The sequence below is a fragment of the Pinus tabuliformis genome, chromosome 2_2 (genome assembly GCF_031772625.1).
Source record: "Pinus tabuliformis cultivar Carrire ecotype Pingquan chromosome 2_2, CPIR1, whole genome shotgun sequence".
NCBI classification, from domain to species: Eukaryota; Viridiplantae; Streptophyta; class Pinopsida; order Pinales; family Pinaceae; genus Pinus; species Pinus tabuliformis.
In genome coordinates, this window is record NC_142300.1 from 983410568 (window position 1) to 983436302 (window position 25735).

Below are 25735 nucleotides of genomic sequence, written 5' to 3' on the forward strand. Positions count from 1 at the left end.
AACAGTGAATGTAAAAATCATACATCAACTTATCTACTATAGTTGGCCCCTTCAATGTTCCACTCATGTTTGAAAAATTGTTGGAATCTTCCCTGGTTCTTAATAAAGCATCTCTGTATGCATCCAAATACATCAAACTGCCACTCTGATCCCAACAGGAGGGTAAACCCATTTCCTTTAAAACGTTAAATCTGGAATTAAATAAATCAATCTTCTTTTAACAAGTCTGCATTTATCTTGTGCCTCGTGTACAAAGTTTCTCTTAGTTGAAACTTTATTGACCTCCATGATTACATATGTTTTGTCATCCACACCCAAAGCACTCAGATCTTCTCAATTTCTGTTGTTGAGAAACTTTACTACTTAAGTAGCAATCTAGGGTTTATCTCCTAACTCTCTTTGAATCCTGTCAATGGCCTGCTCAGTATTGTAGACCAGTTTAATTCATCTCCAATGAATATGATGGCTCCCCACATCTCTGTAACATTGGTCACTATTTCTCCCCAAGAATTTTCCTAGAATCTACCAAAGACTATGTTCCTACTAGCTGATTCCTCAACCAATCTATTTCCTTCTGTAATCTTGCTTTCAAGTCTTGATCAGTAAGAATGGTTGCATTTCTGTTAGCTAGTTTCTCCCTGAGATTACTTATCTCAGTTACAATGTGTATTTTCTTGAGATTTTCAATTTCAATATCTTCAATCAATGTTGCAAACATCAATATCGCATAAAATTGGCAAGGGTTTGGAAAACCCAAAAATTGTAAAAAATGGAAAAATATTGGTAAAAATTGGTAAACATAGGCAAATTTAAGATACCATCAAAATCAATGTTTTAAGACTCCGACTCCGACTCCGACTCGGCCGAGGATCGACTCCGACTCCGACTCCGAAACGGTAATGACTCGGCCGGCTCGATTTCAATGACTCGGTCGTTGTAAAAAATACATTAAATATTTTTTTTTTATAAAAAAACATAATTTTAAATATTTTAAACATAATTTTAAAGATTTTCATTCATGTTTCCAAACACACAGCATTATAATATAGATGGAAGACAACATATGATCAAAGTAGGCTCATGAACCAATCCATTATATCAAAATGGTACCCAATGGCAATACATAGTCAACTGTCATACATGATCAAAGACTCAAAACAAAATACAAATAACCAAGGAGGCTAGAAATGGCCTCTACAACAAAAGTAAACTGTGATGGTGACCAGACTCCAATACTAGTACTACTGGCTAGTAGCTACTGCCAGAGGAGCCAAGATCATCTCGACCAATATCTGGATCATCATCATCAGAGTCAGACAAGGGGCCCCATGGCTCCTCCTCATCATCATCGTCTCCAACTGCAACTGTAGAAGTGGTGCCAGTACCACTAGCAGGCTGTGCAGCAAATGCAAGCTGAGATAGAGTAGATATGCGGCTGCGCTTCTGTCGTGGTTGAGCAGAGGAAGCACCTACAACTGGAGTCCTACTCCTTGCTGGCTGTGAGACTGAGGCTGGTGGATTGGGATCTGCATTCAACTGAACAGGCTGAAGTGGATGTTCAAGTTCATCAAGATCCTCATCAGGATCAAACTCTGGTGGATGACTCTCCACTACCCAATCTGATGTTGGATCAATGTCTTCCAACACAATGGGATCTGAATCAAGTCTTTTGTTCAGCAATTGGTTTCGTCTGAGCCGAAGGTTGTATTGGACAAAAACTATATCATTCAACCATTTTTGATCCAAACGGTTTCTCTTCTTTGTGTGAATCCTCTCAAAGACAGACCAATTGCGCTCACACCCAGATGCACTGCAAGTTTGACTCAAAATACGAATTGCAAACCTTTGCAATTGAGGGCACTGGCCACCAAAGGCCTCCCACCATTGTGCTGCAAAAAACATAGGAGTGTAATGAATTATGAGTTAGATGAAGGCTGAAGCTCAACAAAATTACAAATTATATAACTTTCAAATTATAAATGATTTAACAAACTTTAATAAAAAAAGTAAAACTGTAAAACCATTAAGAAATTGAAAATTGAAATTTTTGTTTACCTGGCTCATCTGCTTCTCTTGCAATCTTTGCTAGGTTCTTCCCAAAGGTACCTGTTGCATTGTTGAAGGATGTGACCTGTTGATGTATCTCCAGCTGATCAGACTCCGATGGGATCATGCGTTCAATGCAATCAACCAGTCCATCTCTGACCTCCCCCCTCAAAGCTCCTGACTCCTTAGCTTTATAATGATACTGTGGGTTCAAAAAATACCCAGCTGCATGTATAGGGCGATGGAGTTGATTGTTCCATCTTTCATCAATGATTGCCCAAATGGGCCCATACTTTGCCACTCTATCCTTGTATGCTGTCTTTATTTGCTCCTTTGCTTGATCCATAGCCTCATAAATGAAGCCCATAGCCAACCTTTCCCCATCCACCAACCGCAACACCTTAACTAGTGGCTCAGCAAGCTTCACAATCTCTGCTGCCTTTCTCCAAAAAGTTTCTTCATGGACTTTCCTTTTCAATTCTTTGCCTTCTGGTTTGTTAGACCAATTGCTTTGATTCCATTCATCACTGGAAAACATCTTTTGCAAGTTTCTATGTTGGGAAAGCATAGATTGCAATGTCAAAAAATGTGTAGCAAATCTAGTGATGGCAGGCCTAATAATATCCTTGCCTCCAGTGTGTTTCCTCATGAGACTCAAAACCAGTGTATGATTGTAGATAAATTTTGTTATGCTTTTGGCATTATCTACAGTGTCTCTGACCCAATCTAATTTGCCAATATCCTCAAGCATGAGGTCTATGCAATGTGCAGCGCATGGGGTCCAAAAGATGGTCTTGTGTTTTTCCTCTAACAGTTTACCAGCAAGAACATAGTTAGAGGCATTGTCTGTGATGATTTGAACAACATTAGCCACCCCCACCTCCTCAATAACCTCATCCAATAGCTGAAACAACAAGTGGCCATCTTTTACCTTATCAGATGCATCAACTGATTTTAAAAACATGGTCCCCTGTGGGCAGAAGACAAGAAAGTTTATGATGGTACGGTTTCTTTGATCAGTCCATCCATCTGACATGATGGTACACCTTGTTCTTGCCCATGAGTCCCTGAACTCTTGCAAATACTCATTAATGGATTGAATTTCTTTCTGCAAACGAAACCCCCTTAGCTCTTGCATAGTAGGGCCTTTGAAGCCTTTTCCAGCATCATGTATGGCATCAAACATAGGCTCATAATATGGTGAACGAGCAGCATTAAATGGGATATCAGCATCATACCACCATCTAGCTATGTAGTCACAAGCAGTCTCCCTCAATTCTTTCTTCCAATGGTCATCTAAAGTGGGCTGAATTTGACCTTTACTAACTTCAGGACCATGTGCATCTGATGGAGAGGAGGGAGTGAAATAACTTTTGATAGTCACATCACCCTTTGTCAAATTCATTCTACCCTTTCCCTTATCTTGAACAGAACCAAAAGAGGGAGGAACATAACGGAAAGGGTTGGATGCCTCAGTTTGAGGGATAGAGGAAGAACCCTCAAAATCATAGTGGGGGTTGGTAGCCATCATTTTTTGTATCTCCCTCTTCCTCCCAATTTCAGCCTGTATCTCTTTTTGCCTAGCCTTATCTTCTTTAAATTTCTCAAAGCTGGCCAACAAATTCTTTCTAATCTCCTCAATTTCTGATGAGGTACATGGGGTAATGTGGCCTCTAATCCCTGCCAAGTGTTGTTTCAGCCTATTAATGCTCCCGGGACCTTCCTTAATTTTCCTATGGCAAAATTTGCAATGCATCTGACTATCAACCATTTCAACATATGCCCAAGCAGGATCTTTTGCTCTAGGTGCCATTTTTTGACTAGGAAAACAATCTGAAAATGAAAAAAAAAAAAAATTGATTCAATGTTCATTTATTTGACAAAAAACACTCTCTAAGCTTTCTTGATATGCACTTAAAATTTACTAAGCAAAAACAGATTTATAGAGGTGGAAAAAAATACCTCCAGGCACAAACTGCCTCCTCAAGCTTGCTCCAAGAATCAGCTCCTCAATGCTGCCCAAGAAGCTCCTCACTCCAGCTACAATGCTCCTCCAAGACTCCTCACTGCTGCTCCAAAACAAGCTCAAGAACTGCTCACTAATTCTCAAAGAAGACTCTCACTCAAATGCATAAGACTGCTGTGAGTGAATGAGAGCATTTGGCTGTCTTAAATAGGGTTTGGGAGGGAGGAATGGACCCCAAAAGCATTTAACAAATTACTATTACCCTTTGGAATCCATAAACTGCATTTAACTTTGTCAAAAATTACAAAAAAAAGTGAAATTTTTTTAACTGTTACGCTGCCCAGCCGTCCCAACATTGACTCGGCCGAGTCATAACGGACCCGTCCGGGTTGACCGAGTCACATATGACTCGGCCGAGTCATATGTGACTCGGTCAACCGAACCGGGTAGCTCGCCGTTTCATTGCCCAGGCCATCGACTCGGTTCGACTCGGCCGAGTCGGAGTCGATTCGGCCGTTTTGTAAAACAGTGAACAAAATATCAATAAAAATCTGCAAACATTGGCTAGGCCAAAAAATCGTGATTTCCTGATAAAATCAGGATCTTTGAAACACTCCTTAATAGTCAAAGCTGACATCATTTCAGCAAGCTTCTCAAATGTTGTAGATGATGTAGAAGAAGTTGTTGCACAAATGTGTTCAAACTTTTTATTGTAAGGATTTCAATCTGATGTGCATAATTTTCAAGTTGTATTATGTTCAATTATTAGGGACTGTAATTGTTATTTTTATTTTTGTACATCCTCTAATTCAAGTGTCTAGACTCTTAGACTCTAAACATGTTCAATTGCTGGCATTTTGAGCTTTCTTCTAAGCACTTGAATATCAGTGTCCCTGGATTTGATTAAGGCCTGTAGAGCAGAAGAAGGGTATATTCCCAGCATAACTATACATTGCTCTAAGTCATCAATCTCATTTGTTTGGTTCTTGTTGCAATTTCCTCCTGTTTCAACTGATTGGTAACCTCTGCGCGCATTGCTTCTAACTTGGAAGCATTTATAGCAGTATCTGTCAAGCTTTTGAAGATCATTTCTCCAGTCTGTCTATGTATGTCAATCTAGTCCACTAGATGTATCTTCTTCAAATCAATAGTGAACTTTGCTACCCTGTAATCTTTTGAAGTTTTGACAGTTAGAGGGTTTGGTTCCAAAACTGCCATGTTAAGTTGTCCCTTCTCATAGTCCAAGGCAGAGAGTCACCTTGTTTGTGAAGAATCTGAACCTTGCTTCCAAAGCTCTGCATAGGCATCCTGTTTCATCTTTAGATTCTTGTTCTTAATTTCCATAAAATGAGAATAAAGATTATCTTGCTTGCCTGTTGTTGAAGGAGATATGCCAGAAGATGATGTTTCTTGGACCACAAAAGTTGTTGGCAAGAGTTCCCAGTGGAATGCAGGCTCGCTTGATGTAGCTTGCTCTATGTTTGGAGTGGAAACTGAGACTTCCTCTTCTTCAACTCTTGGCTTTTTCTACAACCTTTGTTCCTCGTCTTCTATTCCTGAAACTAAACATGACTGTTGGGTTTCCTCAAATCCTTGCTTGAGCTCCTTTTCCTTTGGTTGTGGTATATCTAGAATAATTGGTTGTGAGTTTGGCCTACTTCCTAACTTGTTTGTGCAGTCTAAACTGGATCCTTCTCCCATACATCTCTATCTTTTCTTATATGATTTTGTGAGCATGGTATTGCCAGACTTCTCCTTGGGGAAATTTCATTTGTTTTAGCATCTCCACAACATTCCACAATGTTGCTCGTGTGTTGACTAAGAAAGTCCAATCTCTTTCTTTAGTTTGAACATAGTTGGACGATTTTTTGACACAATGAATATGATTTGAGTTGACGCTCTTTCCGATATATTCCACTGCAAATTTCCTCATAGGCAAGAAAACGAGAAACCTGTAAGGAGGTAGTTCACAACCATAGATTTGGATTTCTGTAAAATATTTAAACAAATACCAATCGCCTACTCTGGTATTTAAACTAAGTTGTAGAATCTTTTTAAGCTCTAGAAACATTCTAGGAGGAAGCGCATCAAATAGAAAATTGTAAGCAACTGACAAAAACTGATTGACATGCTTTCTCACCACTAGAGTCCAATAAACCACAGAGATGACATTGCCATTCTAACCCGCACCATTGGTTGATGTGACGCCTTGTTGTCCAGGGTCCCACAAGTCACATCACCTACGCAGTATCGAGGGCACAACATGCCTCTTTAGCGGATGCATGTCTCAGTCGTAAACCACTTAGGCACGACTTTGGACCTGCCCCACATCGCCCACCTCTGTTGAGCATTAAACACTTGGGGGGGGGCAATATAGCTTTACTGTCGTCAATCAAAACAAACTTCAATGATGCACTCCAAAAGTTGTGTGGGAATTAACAATGGGTGGCAAGGTGGAAAATATGCCTTTTTTGATAATAATAAAAAATTGTTTAAATAAATTAATAAACAAGCCATAAATACTGTAATACACTCGAAAACAATTATTGTTACAACATAGTTCATGCTTTAGAGGTTATCTTTAAGTGAGGGGCTCAATTTGATGAACACATCTTGGTCTCTGTGTATACATCTTCTTTGTCACTTTCTCTTTTTGTTCTACTTCTCCATAGTTATGTGTCATTTTTGGATGATGATTCTTCTACTTCGGATGATAAGCATGCAGCAAAGCCTCTAGTAGATGATGTAGGCATGCAAGTCAGGAAGTGCTCATCAAACCGAACATCTCAGCGAAAGATAACTTTTAAAGCATGAGTTACAAATAACCTATATGCTTTAACATCTTCATAATCACCAACAAAGATACATTTCTCACTTTTAGGTTGCACTGCTTTGGGATTTTCATTTGGAATATGATCCCAAGCATCAGAACAAAACACTTCCATATGACTTTTACATCACACTTGATCTTAAACGGACCGACATGACTCTTTAGCGGATGTGTGTCCAGCAGTCAACCGTTCGAGAACGACTTTGGACCCCCCTCCCCACACATTAAACGTTAAAAACCCAAAATGGGGGGGGAATATAGCTTTTATGCCACCAATCAAAACAAACTTTCATGATGCGCTCCCAAAGTTGTGTGGGAATTAACAATGGGCAGAAGAGTGAAAAATATGCCTTTTTTGACAAAAAAAATGTTTAAATAAATAAACAAGCCATAAATAGGGTAATACACTCAAAAAAAAAATTATTGTTACAACATAACTCATGCTTTAGAGGTTATCTTTAAGTAAGATGCTCAATTTGATGAAAACTTCTTGGCCTATGTGCCTACATCCTCTTCTTTGTCACTTTATCTTCTTGTTCTAGTTCTCCAAGATTTGTATCATTCTTGGATGATGATTCTTCTTCTTTAGATGAAGAGCATGGAGCAAAGCCTCTAGTAGAAGATGTAGGCATGCAAGCCAAGAAGTGTTCATCAAACCAAACATCTTAGTCAAAGATAACCTTTGAAGCATGAGTTACAAATAGCCTATATGCTTTAACATCTTCATAATCACTAACAAGGATACATTTCTCACTTTTAGGTTGCATTGCTTTGGGCTTTTCATTTGGAATATGATCCCAAGCTTCACAATGAAACATTTCCATATGAATTTTACATCACATTTAATCTTAGACCAAGCTTGTTCTGAAGTTACACCCATTGCTACCTTAAGGGTATGGTTCCAAATATAATTAGCACAATTGATTGCTTCAACCCAAATCTAAGGAGCTAAATTTATAGATTGAATCATACAGTTAGCCATTTCTTTAAGTGTGCAAGTTTTACATTCAACTTCTCCATTATGCCATGATGTGTAGGGAATAGTATGTTGCATTCAAATGCCAGGTGTTGGGCGAAATTCATTGAAGTTCTTACTAACATATTCCTCACCTTTATCGATGTGAATTCTCTTGATCGGATGTCCATATTGATTTGCAACTAGTGCTTTCAAAGCAGGAAAAGGATTGAAAAAATCATCTTTTAGTTTAATAAAATGACCCATGTGCGTTGAAACTTGAGCATGATCATCAATAAATGTGCACCTAAAAAATATGGAGTGGGGAATGGTCCATTCATGTCACTATGAAGCAATTTAATGGTGCTTTGTTGGCATGAATGACCAAATGGACATGGACCTTTGTGATGCTTACCCAAGACATGACCACAATAGACACCATTGTCACATGAGACAAGGAGTAAGCCACATACCATCCGGTGCTTTGAGAGCTGCTACAGATAGCGTTAGTTCAAATGACCAAACCACTCATGCCAAAGTTTGCTCAAGTTATCAACGGGAGCGTTAAAGACATCGGTAGGCAATGGTGGTTCAAAGTTGTCAAATTTGTACAACCTTGAATACTTATGAACATACTAAAGCTATTACATGAGTAGGATACTTTATATCTTTAACTATGTTAATTTTAGGTATGTTCTATGCTGAGAGCAAATTTACTTCAATTTTCCATATTAGCTCAATATCAATTCCAGATTAGCAATCACATTTAGCATGATAATAAAATGCAGATAGAACATAAACATAAATAACAGAAAACAAGCCACAACAAGAGGACACAAGATGTGGCGCCAGCCAAGGACAAACCCCAATGTGGGGAAACCCTTGATCAATTCTTCTTATGTTCTTCAATAGTTCAGCAAAGAGAGAGATAGTACATATACATCAGAGGTCAACATTTTGACTTATCAAAATAAGAGCAGAGATCTTCTCTATGAAGATAACACATGAGGTGGTTGATCTGAACTCAGGTGAAGGCATACTGCTTCAGCTGATTCTCCAAAGTGATTCCATCACCATGCTGCACCTCATCATCATGCTACACCTGACACTGTGTTGCACCCAATCATTATGCTGCATCCTTCATGCTGCACTGTTGTACCCTTCATTGCACTGTGCATACTGCAATACATCATCATCATGTCGCAACAATGTATTATGTTGCTACACTACTCACATCATGTTGTTGCACCCATCATTATCAAGTTGCATCCATTGTGCTGCACCATGTTGCTCCATGCACCTTACTGCACCATGATGCCCGTGCACCTTACTGCACCATGCTGCCCATACACCTTACTGCACCATGCTACCCACATCATTTTGTCACCTATCACACCATGTCCATCATCACTACACTGCAATATTGTATCCAATTACCAGCCTTAGCTGCTTGCTATGGCTTGCAGCCTAGCAGAGCAGCTAGGCTATAGTTACACTCTTCATGACACAGTGTTACTTAAGGACAATGTTCAAGGTCCTCTCCTATGACAGCATTTAGGCAGTGTAGAGTTTCTTTATGACAGTGTGAAAGGCTTTTACAAGTAGCATGTAAGACCTCCTTCTGGCTGCGTCTTTGACTCTTTCTAAATAGCATATTATAACACCTTTGTTAAGTTTAGATATGTTCTATTCTTAGAGCAATTTATTTCAATTTTCACAGTTAGCCCAATATCTTTTCCAGATTAACAATCACATCAGCATTAAAGTAAATTGCAGATAGAACATAAACATAAATCGTAGAAGACAAGCCAAGACGAGGACACAAGATGTAGCACTACCTAGGGACAAACCCCAATGTGGGGAAACCCTTGATCAATTCTTCTTATATGTTCTTCAATAGTTCAGCAGAGAGAGAGCGATTGTACATTTACAACAGAAGTCAACACTTTGACTTATCTAGATAAGAGGATAGATCATCTCTAAGAAGATGATACATGAGATCAGTTGAAGACATGTTGTTTCAACTGATTCTCCAAGGTGACTCCTTCACCTATCGTTGTGTTGCATTTCGTCATCATGCTGCACCTCACCGTGCGCACTATGATACACCCATCATCACTATGTTGCATCTCATCACGCTTCATTAATCATGATTGTACCCATCACTGTATTGCATTATGTGCCATTGTTGCACCATGTTGCCATACTGACCTATGTGTTGGCTGCATCTTGTTTGCTTGTTATCCCTTGCTTGCTTGTTGTCCCTAGCATGCTTGTTGTCCTTAGCATGCTTGTTGTTGCATGCTAGTTGTCCCTTGCATGCTAGTTGTAACATTTCATGCTTGGTGTATTTGCTGCTAAGTACAATACAACTGTCCCAATGTTAGTTAAGTTAGTTGTCCCTTGCATGTTTCTCTCCTTCGGAGATAGATGCTCTGACAGTTCTCGGCAATTCCGGCTGTTTCCGGCAGTTCCCGACTGTTCTAGCAGTTCCCGGCAATTCTGGCAGTTCCAACAGTTTCGGCAATTCCCGACAGTTCCCGAAGTTCCCGGTAGTTCTGGCAATTCCGGCAGTTCCCGACAATTCCGGCAATTCCGGCTTCTACCCTCTAGATTAGGGCAGCGTTATCCCTTAGGATCTCTCCTCCTACTAAAACCCAAAGACAAGTAGAGAGGAAGAGATCCCAAGTGTGTTGAAAATGACTTGAAGGCTACCTCTATTTATACTAAAACGTTGAGCACAAGTGGGGTTTATTTGGTTGTTGGCCGACTTTGACGAATTGTCCCATAACACAAATAAATTCATATCTCCATGAATACTTATCGAAATCGGATGATCTTTAGATCAATCCCACACCTCTCGATGAGAGGGATTCAAAAAAAATATCAGCTTCCATTAATAAGATGACCCACATGGAGTTTGGCCCTAGTTGCCAATTTTAATACTCCCTCTCAACTAGGGGGAACTCCATCCGCTGATCCATATGTCCGACTGTACTATCTCTGCCATCAGTGCCCTGCACTGCTCTGCTCTGTTGAGCTCTGCTTTGCTGAACCATGAAGAAGAAGAATTGATTGAGAATGTATCATACCATTCTCTACTGACTTGAAGTCAATTTCATCTGAAGAGGGTGTGTCACATCACTCTTACTGACCCTAAGTCAATTTTATTGATCCCAGATCAATATCACAAGAGAGTGTCTCAAACCATTCATACTAATCCCAAATCAATTTCATTGATCCCAGATCAATGGAGGTCATCCTAGCATAGGGAGTACGGTAGATACAACGATGCGTCCATCGATAGTACTACTATGGTCCCTAACCGCATTTCCCTGCTCATTGATCATATGAGAGGTACTTCCCATGAGTCCCAGACTGCACGGGTAGGATGCCTCGACAAGAGAACTAATCATCCTGTCCACAGGAGAACGAATCATCCTGCCCCACAGTCACCACGGGAGAACTAATCATCTCGGCCCACAAGAGAACTAATCATCCCAGCCCACAGGGGAACTAATCATCCTGTTTCACAGTTGCCATGGGAGAATTAATCATCCCGGCCCACAAGAGAACTAATCATCTTGTTCCACAGTTTCCACAGGAGAACTAATCATTCTGGCCCACAGGAGAACTAATCATCTTGTTCCACAACCACCACAGGGTATCACAGGGGAAGGTTGAACATATCATCCTGTACATAGCGCACCACTAGGGAAGGGTGAATCGCCATGTGGTTGTATGTCGCTCCAAGAAGTACCCTGCGCCCCCTTGAGCTCCCAGAGCTCAATGTGTGTATCATACATTACCCTCATAAGAGGGTCTCTGAACGACACCAAGTCATTCTCAGAAAGTCAAGAATCTGACCTTTCCCCGGGGCTTTGACAAAATGTCTGCGACCTGTACATCAGTCTCAATGCGATGGAGCCTCCTCACTCATCGACTTACCATATCCCAGATAAGGCAGTATCTGATGTCTATCTACTGGAGCAATCATCGAATACATGATTCCTCAATAATCGAATCCCCCCTCTGGTTGTCACAGAGAATCACAGTGGTATTCATCATGTGTACAGACAACTCACTGAAGAGCTTCCACAACTAGGCAGCTTCATACGAGATCATACTCATAGCTATGTATTCAATCTCGGCGGTGCTTATAGCAACCGACTTTTGCTTCCTGCTCATCCATGATATCGAAGTAGAACCCAAAGAGAACCAACGCTGAGAAGTGCTCTAGTGATCCTCCACATTGCCTGCCCAGTCAGCATTCAAATAATCATGCAGCTTCATATTTCTGGCAATGTATCTCAATCCATGAGAGATTGTGCCCCGAAGATATCTCAGAAGATTCTTGGCACCAATCCAATGAGGCTCAACCAAATATGAGCTCACCATGCTAACTGCAAAACATATGTCTGGACGGAAGTTCACCAAGAACATCAACGTGAATGAGTTTATGAAACTCAAAGGCATTTCCCAAATCTGGTCCAACATCACTACCATATAACTTCTGAAAGTTAAGATCCTCGAGGTAGTCACAGACTCGCAGTTTATCATTCCACATCCTGAATCCAACTCCCTCTTACTTCTACAAATGAGAGAGTCTGCACCTGTCAAAAATAGGTCATCCTCATAAGGTGCCGGTATGAGAGGTCTATCATCCACAACCTTCGAGTAATGATTTGGATCAGTTTCACTCCTAGTGAATCTCAGCTTCATCAGACAACTATCAATCCTCTCATACTACGTCCGGGGTGTTTTACTTCAAGCCATAGAGGGCTTTCTTCCACCCTTAGATCCAGACTTCCCAATGAAGCGATCTTTAGGTAGGCCATCAGAAACTTCCGTTGCGCCATTCTGATAATATTCTCTGCTTCGACTTCACCCTTAGTGAATTTGAAGAGGGATGAGGAATCCACTGATCCTTTTGTCCTTTCACAACTGTCCTCAGCGATTGCTCTTTCACTCTTACTTGGGCTTTGTCTTCACCTCAGCTCTGATACCATGTTAATTTTAGGTATGTTCTATGCTTAGAGCAATTTATTTCAATTTTCACAGTTAGTTCAATATCTTTTCCAGATTAGCAATCACATCAGCATTAAAGTAAACTGCAGATAGAACATAAACGTAAATCGCAGAAGACAAGCCAAGACAAGAGGACACAAGATGTGGCGTTAGCCAAGGACAAACCCCAATGTGGGGAAACCCTTGATCAATTCTTCTTATATGTTCTTCAATAGTTCAGCACAGAGAGAGAGAGCGATAGTACATTTACAACAGAAGTCAACACTTTGACTTATCTAGATAAGAGCATAGATCATCTCTAAGAAGATGATACATAAGATCAGTTGAAGACATGTTGTTTCAACTGATTCTCCAAGGTGATTCCTTCACCTATCATTGTGTTGCATTTCATCATCATGTTGCACCTCGTCGTGCTGAACCATGCTACACCCATCATCACTATGTTGCATCTCATCACGCTTCATTAATCATGATTGTACCCATCACTGTATTGCATTATGTGCCATTGCTGCACCATGTTGCCATACTGACCTATGTGTTGGCTGCATCTTGCTTTTGTTGTCCCTTGCTTGCTTGTTGTCCCTAGCATGCTTGTTGTCCTTAGCATGCTAGCTGTCCCTTGCATGCTAGTTGTCCCTAGCATGCTTGTTGTCCTTAGCATGCTAGCTGTCCCTTACATGTTAGTTGTCCCTTGCATGCTAGCTATAACATTGCATGCTTGGTGTATTTGTTGCTAAGTACCATACAACTATCCCAATGTTAGTTCGTTGTCCCTTGCATGGTGCTCTCCTTCGGAGATAGATGCTCCGACAGTTCCCGACAGTTCCGACAGTTCCGGCTTCTACCCTCTAGATTAGGGCAGCGTTATCCCTTAGGATCTCTCCTCCTACTAAAACCCAAAGACAAGTAGAGAGGAAGAGATCCCAAGTGTGTTGAAAATGACTTGAAGGCCACCTCTATTTGGTTGCTTGTCGACCTTGACGAATTGTCCCATAACACAAATAAATTCATATCTCCATGAATACTTATCGAAATCGAATGATCTTTAGATCAATCCTACACCTCTCGATGGGAGGGATTTAAGAAAAATATCAACTTCCATTAATAAGATGACCCACATGGAGATTGGCCCTAGTTGCCAATTTTAACAACCTTTGATGACTGTGTTTGGGGCGGCATAGAGTCCTCTCTTGCTATGGAATAGGGCCATCCTTTAGGGTGCATCTGAATAGAGACTAGGGCACACACAGAACTGTGTCTAGGTCTCTTTGGAACAACGTATAGACTTGTCCTTAGGATAGTGGATTTAGGACCCTTTGAACAGCATATGAGAGCCAATATTATGACAGCAATTTAGGGATTGAACTGACTGCAATTAGGGCACATAGAACTGCGGCCTATTCTCTTCAAAGATAGGGCCAGGACTGCGGCCAGAATTCTGTGGCTAAAACACTTCCTTACTGTGGCTAGGGTAAAGATAGAAAGGTCTCTTCTAGACCAGCATTTAGGCTTCTCCTTGTTGTGTTATAGAAGCCATTTTTGGACAGCAAAGGAGCCTCCCTAAGTGTCCTTCATGACTGCGGTTAGGGCATGTTTCTTTTACATCGTTTAGACTTCTTTTGGACAACGTTGAGTGGCATATGGAAACTCCCTCCTTGCTGCTAGGAGACCCTCATCTTGATTGCATATAAGACAACGTAGAGCCTTCTCCTTTTGACTGTAAGTAGGGCTAGGGTATCTCCTCTTAGGGCAGCGTATAGACTTCCTTTAGATAGTGTCTAGAGTTAGGGCAAACTCTCTAGGGCAGCGTATTCTCTTAGTGACTCCTCCTTCCACCAAAACCCAAAGACAAGTGGAGAGGAAGAGATCATAAGAAGATTGTGTGTCCAAATGACTAGCAAGTGTGAAAATTCTATCACTGCAGCAACTAATTTACTTTGCCTACTTATTTCATCATAAGTTATTCATGAAATTACTTCAACAAACATTAAAATAAATACTACTGCAGATATCACACCGAAATATAGAAATAAACATATGCACACATTGACACAGTTATTTTGGACTAATGTCCACGGAAAAACCCAATGTGGGAAAACTGGTGCAGCAAGGGAGGATTTTATTATTTAGCAATTTTTTTGTACAACAGGGTGACAAGCTGGCTTACCCACAGACAGACAAACTTCCAGCACTTTTCTAAACCCAGCATGGGCCCTACTGACCTCTGCTACAGCCTGAAACCCTCTGCGTCAGCCTACTGAGGCTCTCCGCAGCCTCTTTAGGCTTCTACGTCATTCCTGCAGCCTCTGCGTGGATGACGCAGACCCTTCTGGCTCTGCACAGTCTTTGTTACCTCTGCGTGGCTTCCTCTAGCTCTACGTCTGCCTCTTTTGCGCTGATCTCTCATCTCTCTGTTCCGTACTTGTTGCCTCCTAACTGCTCTCCAGACCACTGGTTCAATTTCTCAGCAAACCCCGCTCCAGAAATTGAACTGACTGGTCTCCCTCAGTGTGTCCTCCAAGTGCCCCTCAAGCCTCCTCTTATACTTTTTTTGTTGACATCACAACGGCCGAGATTAAGTCCCTAATCAACGACTAAGATTAGATCTGGCTTGATCCATGTCTTTTGGACCATTCTAATACAAATTCATATTAATACACATTAATATTTTATTTTCCCTAAGTTTAGACTTAGGGACTCCATTAAAAATATTAATTATTTTAATATCTCCTGATCTTTTTAGTATCTGCCCAAACCCTTTCTGGGTATTGGAGATCTTATGTGCCCCAACCTCTCCACCAAATTTTGTGGCTAGAGCACATCCGATGCTACCCCAAATCAACACTCCCTCTTAGTGAGGACTGTGCTATAGCAATACTCCTCACTAAGTATTACTTTGATCATTCGGCATCGGTACTTGTGTTGATGCTAGGCCTTCCTGCCCAACATCCTCTGCAGTGTTGCCTCCTGCACTGCTACCTCCTGTATTGCTGCCTCCTGTACTACTGCTACTGCCACTGCTGCATTTGTACGACAACTCCCTCTGCATCTGTGCTGCTGCTGGTCCTTTCTCCCAACACTGCATCCGCGCTGCAACTTCCTTTGCATTTGTGTTGTTGTTGGTCCTTTCTCCCAACACTACAACTCCCTCTGCATCTGTGCTGTTGTTGGTCCTTTCTCCCAACACTGCATCTGCACTGCAACTCCCTCTTCATTCGTGCTGCTAACACACTACTTCTGAAAGGGGTTCTTTACCATCCCCATCTTTTCCCTGAAGTAGTCAAATTTTGACTTTCCAAGGGCCTTGGTGAGGATATTTGCCACTTGTTCCCCTATAGGAGTGTAGCTCAACTGTACAACTCCTCGTTGGACATAATCTCTGACAAAGTGACACCGGATATCAATATGCTTTGACCTATCATGAAATACAGGATTCTCAGAGAGTTTGATGCAACTCTAATTATCACACATGATCCTGGTCGCCTCCATATTTCTTCTGAATAGGTTTACCAGCAATTTTCTAAGCAAAATGGCCTCACACAAAGTTGTGTTTGCTGCCATATATTCTACCTCAAATGTGCTTAGAGCCACAGACTTTTGTTTCCTACTGCACCAGGAGTTGAAACAGTACCCAAAGGTACTTTTCCGATCCACTGAACTTCTTGCCCAATCTGCATCAGTAGATCCACTCAACCGTATATACTTCCCCTTGTTGTACAAGAGCCCATAATCAATTAATCCCTCTAAATACCTGAGAACGTGCTTGGCTACTGCCCAGTGAGCCCTCTTTGGTTCCACCATGAACTGACTAGGGGTGTTGACAGCGTAGCAAATCTTTGGCCTGGTATTGACTAGATACATCAGGGACCCTATGAGCTGTCAGTATAGGGTGGGATCAACATCCTTGTTTTCTGATGCATCAACCTTCTTCCAGTTGGTGATCATTGGCATAGACATAGGTCTACAGTCTCCCAACCTGAACCTTTTCAGGATTTTTGTAGCATACCTTCCTTGTCCAAGGAAGATTTCTCCTTTCTGCTGCCAAACTTCCAACCCTAGGAAATAATGCATTCGTCCCAGATCCTTCATATCGAACTCTATGGCTAGATTCTTCTTGCAGTCTTCAATGAGTCTGGATGATTCTGTCAAGATTAGATCATCCACATATAATACTAAGATAAGTGGCTCGCTCTCTACGTCCAGATAGTAGAGATTCGGATCCGCGTCACTCTTGACAAACCCCATCTTTTGCAAGTAGCCATCTATTTGACCATATCATGCTCTTGGTGCTATTCAGCCCATACAAGGCTTTCTTCAATCTGCATACATGAGACTTCTTCTCATGAATTTCAAAGCCCTCTGGTTGTTCAATGTATACTTCTTCTTCTATTACCCCGTTCAGAAATGTTGTCTTGACATCCATCTGATGGATCTCCCATCCCATCTAGGCTACAAGAGATATCACGATCCTAATAGATGTATACCTGGCTACTAGGGCGATGGTTTCCTCATAGTCAATCCCTTCCTTTTGAGCATACCCCTTAGCCACAAACCTGGCCTTGTATTTTTCAATACTATCGTCCACAACATATTTGATCTTGTAGATCCATCTTTAACCTACCACAGATCTGTCTTGAGGCCTTGACACCACCTCCCAAACATCGTTTACCATTATGGAGTTATACTCCTCCACCATTGCATTTAGCCAGACCTGATGCTAAGCTGGCAGGCTCTCCATTCTGAGCTACTAACGCCTGATACCTGTCTGGTTGTTTTCACTCCCTTTTACTGTTCCTTGGCTCTTCGATGAAGTTCTCTGCATCACGCAGAATCTGACGAAGTTCCCTGCTGGTTCTTCCTCTGCCAACAGGTGCTTTTGTTCCCTCCTCTTCCTCATCCTGAGAATCTTCCTAATCTGAGGAAGGATTCTTCACTTCCGTTGGTTGACGAGGCATGACCAACGGATCCTCTTTTGACTGCTCCTTGGAAGGCATTTGGCGAGATCTTCTAAAAGCTCTATCCTCCATGAACTTTACATCTCGTCGTACTACTATCTTCCTGCTTCTTGGAAGATAGATCCTGTATGCCTTAGCGTTCTCACTATATCCTGCCAGATACCCCTTTTCTACAGTCTAATCCAGCTTCTTCTGATTTTCTTCGGGTATGCGACAATATGCCAAACTCCCAAATATCCTGGAATGACTGACTTCAGGTGTCTCCCAGTGAAGACTTTTTCTGGAGAAATCTTGCCCAATGCCCGATGAGGAGTCCTGTTTTGAACGTAGACAGTTGTGTTTCACGCTTCTGCGCACAGGAATTTTGGCATATCCTGATCATATAACATGGCCCTAGTTGCTTCTACAATAGTCATGTTTTTCCTTTCTACCACCCCATTTTGCTTCGGATTGTAGGGAGCTATCCACTCTCTTCTGATGCCCTCCTTAGAGCAATAATTAGTGAAGTCCTTATCGACACTCCACCACTATCTGAGCGCAAGACTTTTATTTTCTTACCTGTCAGATTCTCCACTAGAGCCTTGAACTCCTTAAATCGACAGAAATCCTCATCCTTGGTTTTCAGAAAATAGATCCAAGTTTTCCTCGAGTGGTCATCAATGAAGTTAAGGAAATACTCGGCACCACTGAGAGCTTTGACAGACATGGGTCCGCAAATATCTGAGTGTATCAATCCTAGTACACTCTTGGCCCTGTGGTTGCTCCTAGGAAATGCCGCCTTGGCATACTTTCCTAGAGTGCATCCCCTGCATACATCATCTCGTTCTGTACTCAGATCTGAAACTCCTGTTACAGTGCTCCTGAGAATTCTCAGAGCTCCATGGTGCAAGTGACCCATCCTTTTGTGCCATAGTTCGTTCAACTCTTTGTCCCCATGACTGCCTATTAGTGCCATTGGAGATTCTAGTTGTAATCTGTACAACCGATTACTTTTGATCCCGATCAGCACTTTCTTTTTCTAGCTTGGGTATTTGACACCTTTTCCTTGATGAAGTAGACGTCATAGCCGTTGCCTTGTAGTTGTAACACGAAAAGTAAGTTCATTCCCAATCCTGGCACATGCAGCACATTTGTGGCACGGAACTGCTCTCCCGATTTTGTCTGAAAAACTATGGTACCCTTTCCTACTGGAGTACACTTTGCCTTGTTCCCCATGGTGATCTGAAAGTTCATCTTCTCTTTTCGATATTCTGAAAAACACTCCATGATTCCTATCATATGCCACGAGGCTCCACTGTCTATATACCATACTTCTGAGGATGCAGCACTAGTCATGCATGCCACTTCTTCTTCCAACGTGGAAGCCAACATAGAGAAATCGAAATCTCTCTCTCGTGTGCAGTCTTCTGAAAATCTGCGTGAGTCTCTTGAGGTGGATGCCTCTACATCATGGTCTCGACCCATAACTGATTTTCCCTTTCTGTCTCTGATTACTCACTCTGATACCATGTGAAAATTCTATCACTGCAGCAACTAATTTACTTTTCCTACTTATTTCATCATAAGTTATTCATGAAATCACTTCAACAAACATTAAAATAAATACTGTTGTAGATATCACACCGTAATACAGAAACAAACATATGCACACACTGACACAGTTATTTTGGACTAATGTCCCCGGAAAAACCCAATGTGGGAAAACCGGTGCAGCAAGGGAGGATTTAATTATTCAGCAATTTTCTTGTACAACAGGGTGCCAAGCTGGCTTACCCACAACATAGACAAACTTCCAGCACTTTTCTAAACCCAGCGTGGGCCCTACTAACCTCTGCTACAACCTGAAACCCTCTACGTCAACCTGAAACCCTCTGCGTCAGCCTACTGAGGCTTTGTGCAGCCTCTCTGGGCTTCTACGTCACTCCTGCAGCCTCTACGTGGATGACATAGGCCCTTCTGGCTCTACACAGTCTCTGTTGCCTCTGCGTGACTGCCTATGGCTCTGCCTCTGCCTCTTCTGCGCTGATCTCCCGTCTCTCTGTTCCGTACTTGCTACCTCCAGACCACTGGTTCAATTTCTCAGCAAACCCCGCTCCAGAAATTGAATTGACTAGTCTCCCTCAGTGTGTCCTCCAAGTGCCCCTCAAGCCTCCTCTTATACTTTTTCTGTTGACATCTCAACGGCCGAGATTAAGCCCCTAATCAACGGCTAAGATTAGATCTGGCTTGATCCATGTCTTTTGGACCATTCTAACACAAATTCATATTAATACACATTAATATTTTATTTAGGGACTCCATTAAAAATATTAATTATTTTAATATCTCCTGGTCTGTTTAGAATCTACCCAAACACTTTCTGGGTATTGGAGATCTTATGTGCCGCAACCTCTCCACCAAATTTCATGGCTAGAGCACATCCGATGCTACCCCAAATCAACAGCGAGCCACCTCTTTTTATACTAAAACGTTGAGCACAAGTGGGGGTAATTGTTTGTTGGCCGACCTTGACGAATTGTCCCATAACACAAATAAATTCATATCTCCATGAATACATGTCGAAATCGGATGATCTTTAGATCAATCCTACACCTCTCGACGAGAGGAATCCAAGAAAAATATCAGCGGCCATGAATTAGTAGACCCACATGGAGTTTGGCCCTAGTTGCCAATTTTAACAAACTATCATCTAATTATTTTTGCATATCATTTAATTATTTATGCGCATCCAATAAATAAATTATGCCCAAAAAATACCTTTATAATTACTAATAAGCACCAAAAATTATCAAGAGAAAGAGTATCATGATCTATCATGCATTGATAAGTCCCAAGTTTAAGTACATTTAACTTGGAGAAACTGTGTATTTTAGGCAGAGGCAATGAAGTTGCGGCTTACTAAACTAGAAATAAGCAAGCAGATAGCATGCAGGCATCCATTCTGTAAAAAATACCTATGTCCTCATTTTAAATAGTTGATTAACAAATAATTGAGATTCCCCCACTTGCTCAATGGACATTTCTCTGTCAAGGGTTTTACCACAGATATCCTATGTCATTTGTGATTTTCCTATTATAAGATGATTATATGACCATATGCAATTCAATCTAACTTCTATGGCCTTCGATGGTTAAAAGTCAACTTGGGAGAAAACAAGGTTATGATCTTCAAGTCCCAAGTTTAAGTACATTTAACTTGGAGAAACTGTGTATTTTAGGCAAAGGCAATGAAGTTGTGGCTTAATAACCTAGAAATAAGCAAGCAGATAGCATGCAAGCATCCATTCTGTAAAAAATACCTATGTCCTCATTTTAAATAGTTGATTAACAAATAATTGAGATTCCCCCACTTGCTCAATGGGCATTTCTCTGTCGAGGGTTTTACCACGGATATCCTATGTCATTTGTGAGTTTCCTATTATAAGATGATTACATGACCATGTGCAATTCAATCTAAGTTATCTAACTCTATGGCCTTCGATGGTTAAAATCCAACTTGGGAAAAACCAAGCTTATGATCTTCAACACATCAAAGCATCCTCTATTTGATTGCCATTTATGTTCATGAAGGAAGACATCAATATTACTACGGCGTATACATATTTGGGGGTTCAATTCATGGGACTTAGCTTCAACATGTGACATGCCCTCCAACGTCGTCTCAATAGGAGATACCACTCTCTTACCCTCCTAGAGAGAATATGCTTCCATAATCATTCCTAGGATATCTTGTCTTTGGACATAATCATCAAGCCTAAGGTCCTCTATCATTTTGAGATTTAGGGACCAAGTTTACTTCAAGCCAATTATATTAAGTCAAAAAGCATCCAAATCATCCTCCTTGGGTGCATCATCAATGCAAGTGGACTATCCCCCAATCCATTGTTTAAGAAAATTTTGGGGCTCAACCTCTTCACCTCAAGGCAATATCCCAACTAGACTTGCTTTTCACAAAATTAGGATTCTTTTACGCTTGGCATCTAAACCAAATAGGTATGTATCTAGCACTTTCTTCTACCACTGCCTCGGCCAAACCCCATGCCATGCTCTATTGGTTTTCAAAGGTCTCTTGATTACTTCAATCAATGGGCATCTCTCCAAACTATTTTCCCCTACTCCCTTGACATGCCAAGTCACCTCTTATCATGCAAGAAGGACCTAAACTACACTATTAAAGAGGATATTTATAGTAAAAATATCCAAGACAACTAGATCACACCTTCAAGGGGTCTCAACTCAAAGAAGGCACTTGGATCATGCATTAAAGGGTCTCAACCCAAAGATGGTCTTTTATGTTAAGCACTTTCTTGAGCTAAGAAATGGTCTTATCTTCTGACCTCCATATACATGCACATTGGATGCATGTCCTTAGGATCCCCTGTGGTCAATTTTGGGTGGGATAAAACAAAGTTCAATTTGAGACAAAGACAAATCACGCCTTATGCAACCGAATAGGGTTTGCCAACTATGCCACTTACAAGAAGCAAAGACAATGGAGCGTCTTATTTTTTTGGTGCCTCGTCTACTATGAGATCAAAGAAAGGTATTATTGCCTATTTCGAAATCATGAAGCTCCCTCTCTACCTTTTTTGCTACCCCAAACAAAATGACTTGATTTCTTCATGAAGGAAGTATTAAAAGTAAAACGCATATACCAATCTCTATATGCCCCATCCCAATCTAAGGCCTTCAGGAGGACCACCTTATACTTCCCAGTTGTCTCAACATATCGGGGCAATAAGAAATAGACAGAGTTTCATGGGACTTCATATTCCAAACAAATATGATCTCGCATTACCTCTCAATCCGCCCTCTAGGGAGGTCAAGTGAACTCATCAAGATCTATGAGGAGTTGTTTTTGCAAGACACAAGGGGTACACCACCAACCCAATAGATAAACTAGCTACAAGTGGTTCCAAAGTTGGGCTCCCCTCATCCCACTCACAACCCCACAAGCTTGATCGAGAAACAAACTTCTAACAGGCATTTCTTCGCTTCAACCTTGGATGTTAGAAGAGTTGGGTTCTCTTGTTCTTATGCTCCCCCCATGATCATACAACAAGACCCTCTTAACCTTGGCCACTCCCTTGAAGGTATCACTCGTTGGTGCATTGGCCCCTTCACAATTAGTAATGACTTTGAAGAAGAGCCTATATCATGGTGCCTTAATCGTCCTCAACAACTAGCTCTAGATCCAACCAACCTTGTGTTAGGGTCCTACCCTAACCTTCCTACTTCAGGGTAATTACGAGTTAGCTTATTAATGTGCGAGTTCATCCTCTTGAAATAAGGCCCAATGGGCAATTGGTGTGTGGTTAGTTTTTGTAAGGCCCAATAGGTAATTGGTATTCATGAATGTGAGAACACTAGAGTCTAGTAGTAAAGGCTTGGGTAGTGAGAAATTATTGATAGAGGTAGAAAGCTATTTAATGTTTGGTCAAGTTTGTATCATTGTATTGGAGCTTTGCTCATTTGGAAGTTTCCCCCTTAAAGAGGCTCATGAACATTGCTCTTTTCCTAGATTATCATTATAAGGATTGATATTTTCCAGATTCAATACTCTTGCTCTTCCTCTTAATTTCTGGAGTTTAAATTTCTTCTGAAAATTGCTCTTACATCTCTCTTTCTGAACTACATATCGACATTCTCTCCTATGTTTAGGACTAAAACTTACTTATACTTGCACCTTCTTTTATAACTTCTCTTGGTTAGATATGTTAAGTAGACACTCAGATTCTGCTTTCACTTCCACATTGTACTTTCACTGAATGTACTCTTTTAGTACCATTGACCTACTTTTGTGGTCATTTATTGGATGTCAATGTTATCTTATATTATCTTATCCATGTGACCTTACCACTTTTGGAGATGAACAAGTGGCTTGATATCAAAGTTATCTTGTATTATCTTATCCATGTGGCCTTCACACTTTTGGAGATGAACAAGTTGCCTCAAGCCACTTGTGGAAGTGAATAAGTTGCCTCCTCGAAGTAGTGAAAACACTAACTTCCTTCAACACTGGCGCTACTAATTCTACCCTTGTACTTGTTGATATGAGTGCTTGAAATTTTCCGCCTATGAATTGATTTACAAGCAAAGAGATACCAACAAGCCCAAGCATGCAATAGAAAACAACTGAAATCGAGAACCAGAGCAAATGCCAATTTTAAATCTATTGTTTTACGGGCATTTAAGAGAAAATGTAAGGAATGATGACGTACGTATTGAAAAGCTCGACTTTGTGCCCCACTTCCATTTCCAGATCTACCGTGCCAATAAACTGCGAACAATTAAAAATTTCCGTCAGGCATGTATAGAAACAATAGAATTCAATGCTCCATTCTCGCAATATTTTCAAATTCCTAGCGGCAATCGGCGGAATAAGAAGCTAATGGTGTTGTAAGTGAAAATAGATCAACAACATAATTTTTTCACATGCCTTATCTTTGTCAAATCCAGAAGGGGCTTCGGGACCTGTAGCCATTTTTATATATCTTGAACCTGGAAAAATAGAAAAATTACATCGTGGAGAAGCCATGTTACTTGCACCATTTGTAGAAATCTTAAAAACCCTAAGCCCTGAAACTTAATCTTAAAACCTTAAACTAAACACCGTTGATAAACAGCCTACTCTCAAGCGTGCCGCGACAAACAGTGAGCACCGCTCAATGAAAAGCAATAGCACTTCAATAGGCTTCACTGGTTTTCACCGTATTGAATCTTGCCTTTAGGCTTCGTTTTCACCGTTTTGAATCTTGCTGTCGTACAGCTGCAGATACACGTTGTCTCTTCTGAGTGATGTCTAAGGAAACGAAAGAAAATTAACCCTCTATGGTCACATAAACTAATCCAACACACGAGAAAACACCGCATTCGAGTTTCAACCATGAAGTTAAATTTTCTTCCTGGGACAAAATTTGATATTTTACCTTTTTTATTTGTTTTTAATTTTATGGGATGGGTTGTTATTAAAGTGAATGAATAAAATTTTAACGAGATTTCATATAGTTTATGGGATTATTAGTTTTTTTGTTTTTTGTTTTTTGCAATTCAATCATTTTATTATTCAAATTAATGATGAGCTAACCCAATTTTTTAACAGTTTACTCACTAAAAAGACAATGCCAAGAAACATAGGTTAACATACTGTTGTAACTGTTTCTCATGACTTTGAAAGCATCACATTCCAAAATGAAATGTTTTTCTGATTCCACTGTCCTAGAAGTACAAAAAGTACATATCCGTTATTCTCAACCTTCTTTAGGTCTTTTCCACTAACCTGTTTTGCACCATAATTGATGCGAGTTAGTTCTTAATGGAGTCGTCTACGGAGGTAGAGGAATTGCCCGTACGGTCAAAAGTGGCCGGAATTAGGGCAAAAAAAAAAATCTTGTAGATGCAGTGTTTGAATCATGTTTTTTATGGTGGAAATGGATTCAGCACCATCAAAAACATCTAGGGCACCTAAAATTATGAATTTTGACAGCTTTTACTTGGATTTACAAAAATCTCTGTCGGATTTTTTCAAAATATGGTCGAAATTTCCATAACTTGCAGGGTAAAAAAGCATAATTTTTAGACTACGGCATTCTTAATTGAGCAAAGAAAATCTTTGCTCTCCATGGAATGCTATCCCCGATGTACTCTTTTTATGGGAGATCGCACGTGGAGTTGAATTCTTGAACATAGTACTTCTTCTTTCTACCCAACTCTTTTCCCCATATATGTTTACGAAACTTCTCCATAAAATAACTCTTTAAATCAATGTTATTTGTGGGACATGCATTGAGATAAATATTCCATTTTTGCATCCATTTGTTGTTTTCTCTCATCCATGATTTCTTTCTTTCACTCGTTCCTTCATTGAAGACAACTTTAGGCCATTTACCTTCTCCCATTTGCTCAATTCTCTGAAGATACCTTATGAGACGCACTATAGCAATTGCTTCAATGGA

At 40.7% G+C, this 25735-nt stretch overlaps 1 protein-coding gene across 5 annotated transcripts in view; it reads right to left on the reverse strand.

Moving 5' to 3' along the window:
- LOC149196597 (mitochondrial import inner membrane translocase subunit TIM10-like) overlaps positions 1 to 24681 on the reverse strand; it is a 201642-nt gene extending 176961 nt beyond the window's left edge. Inside the window, exons 1-3 of one of the 5 annotated variants that reach the window (XM_089405582.1) lie at positions 24506 to 24681; positions 24220 to 24281; positions 24002 to 24060 (exon numbers count right to left, since the gene is read on the reverse strand). In XM_089405582.1, coding sequence (XP_089261708.1) covers positions 24002 to 24060; positions 24220 to 24281; positions 24506 to 24668 — 284 coding nt within the window. In that variant the 5' untranslated portion in view covers positions 24669 to 24681. Of the gene's footprint in view, positions 1 to 24001; positions 24061 to 24219; positions 24282 to 24379 lie in introns of all 5 variants that reach the window. The other 4 variants (XM_089405581.1, XM_089405584.1, XM_089405585.1 and 1 more) reach the window with 4 other exon arrangements.
- Between the last annotated feature and the right edge of the window lie 1054 nt (positions 24682 to 25735).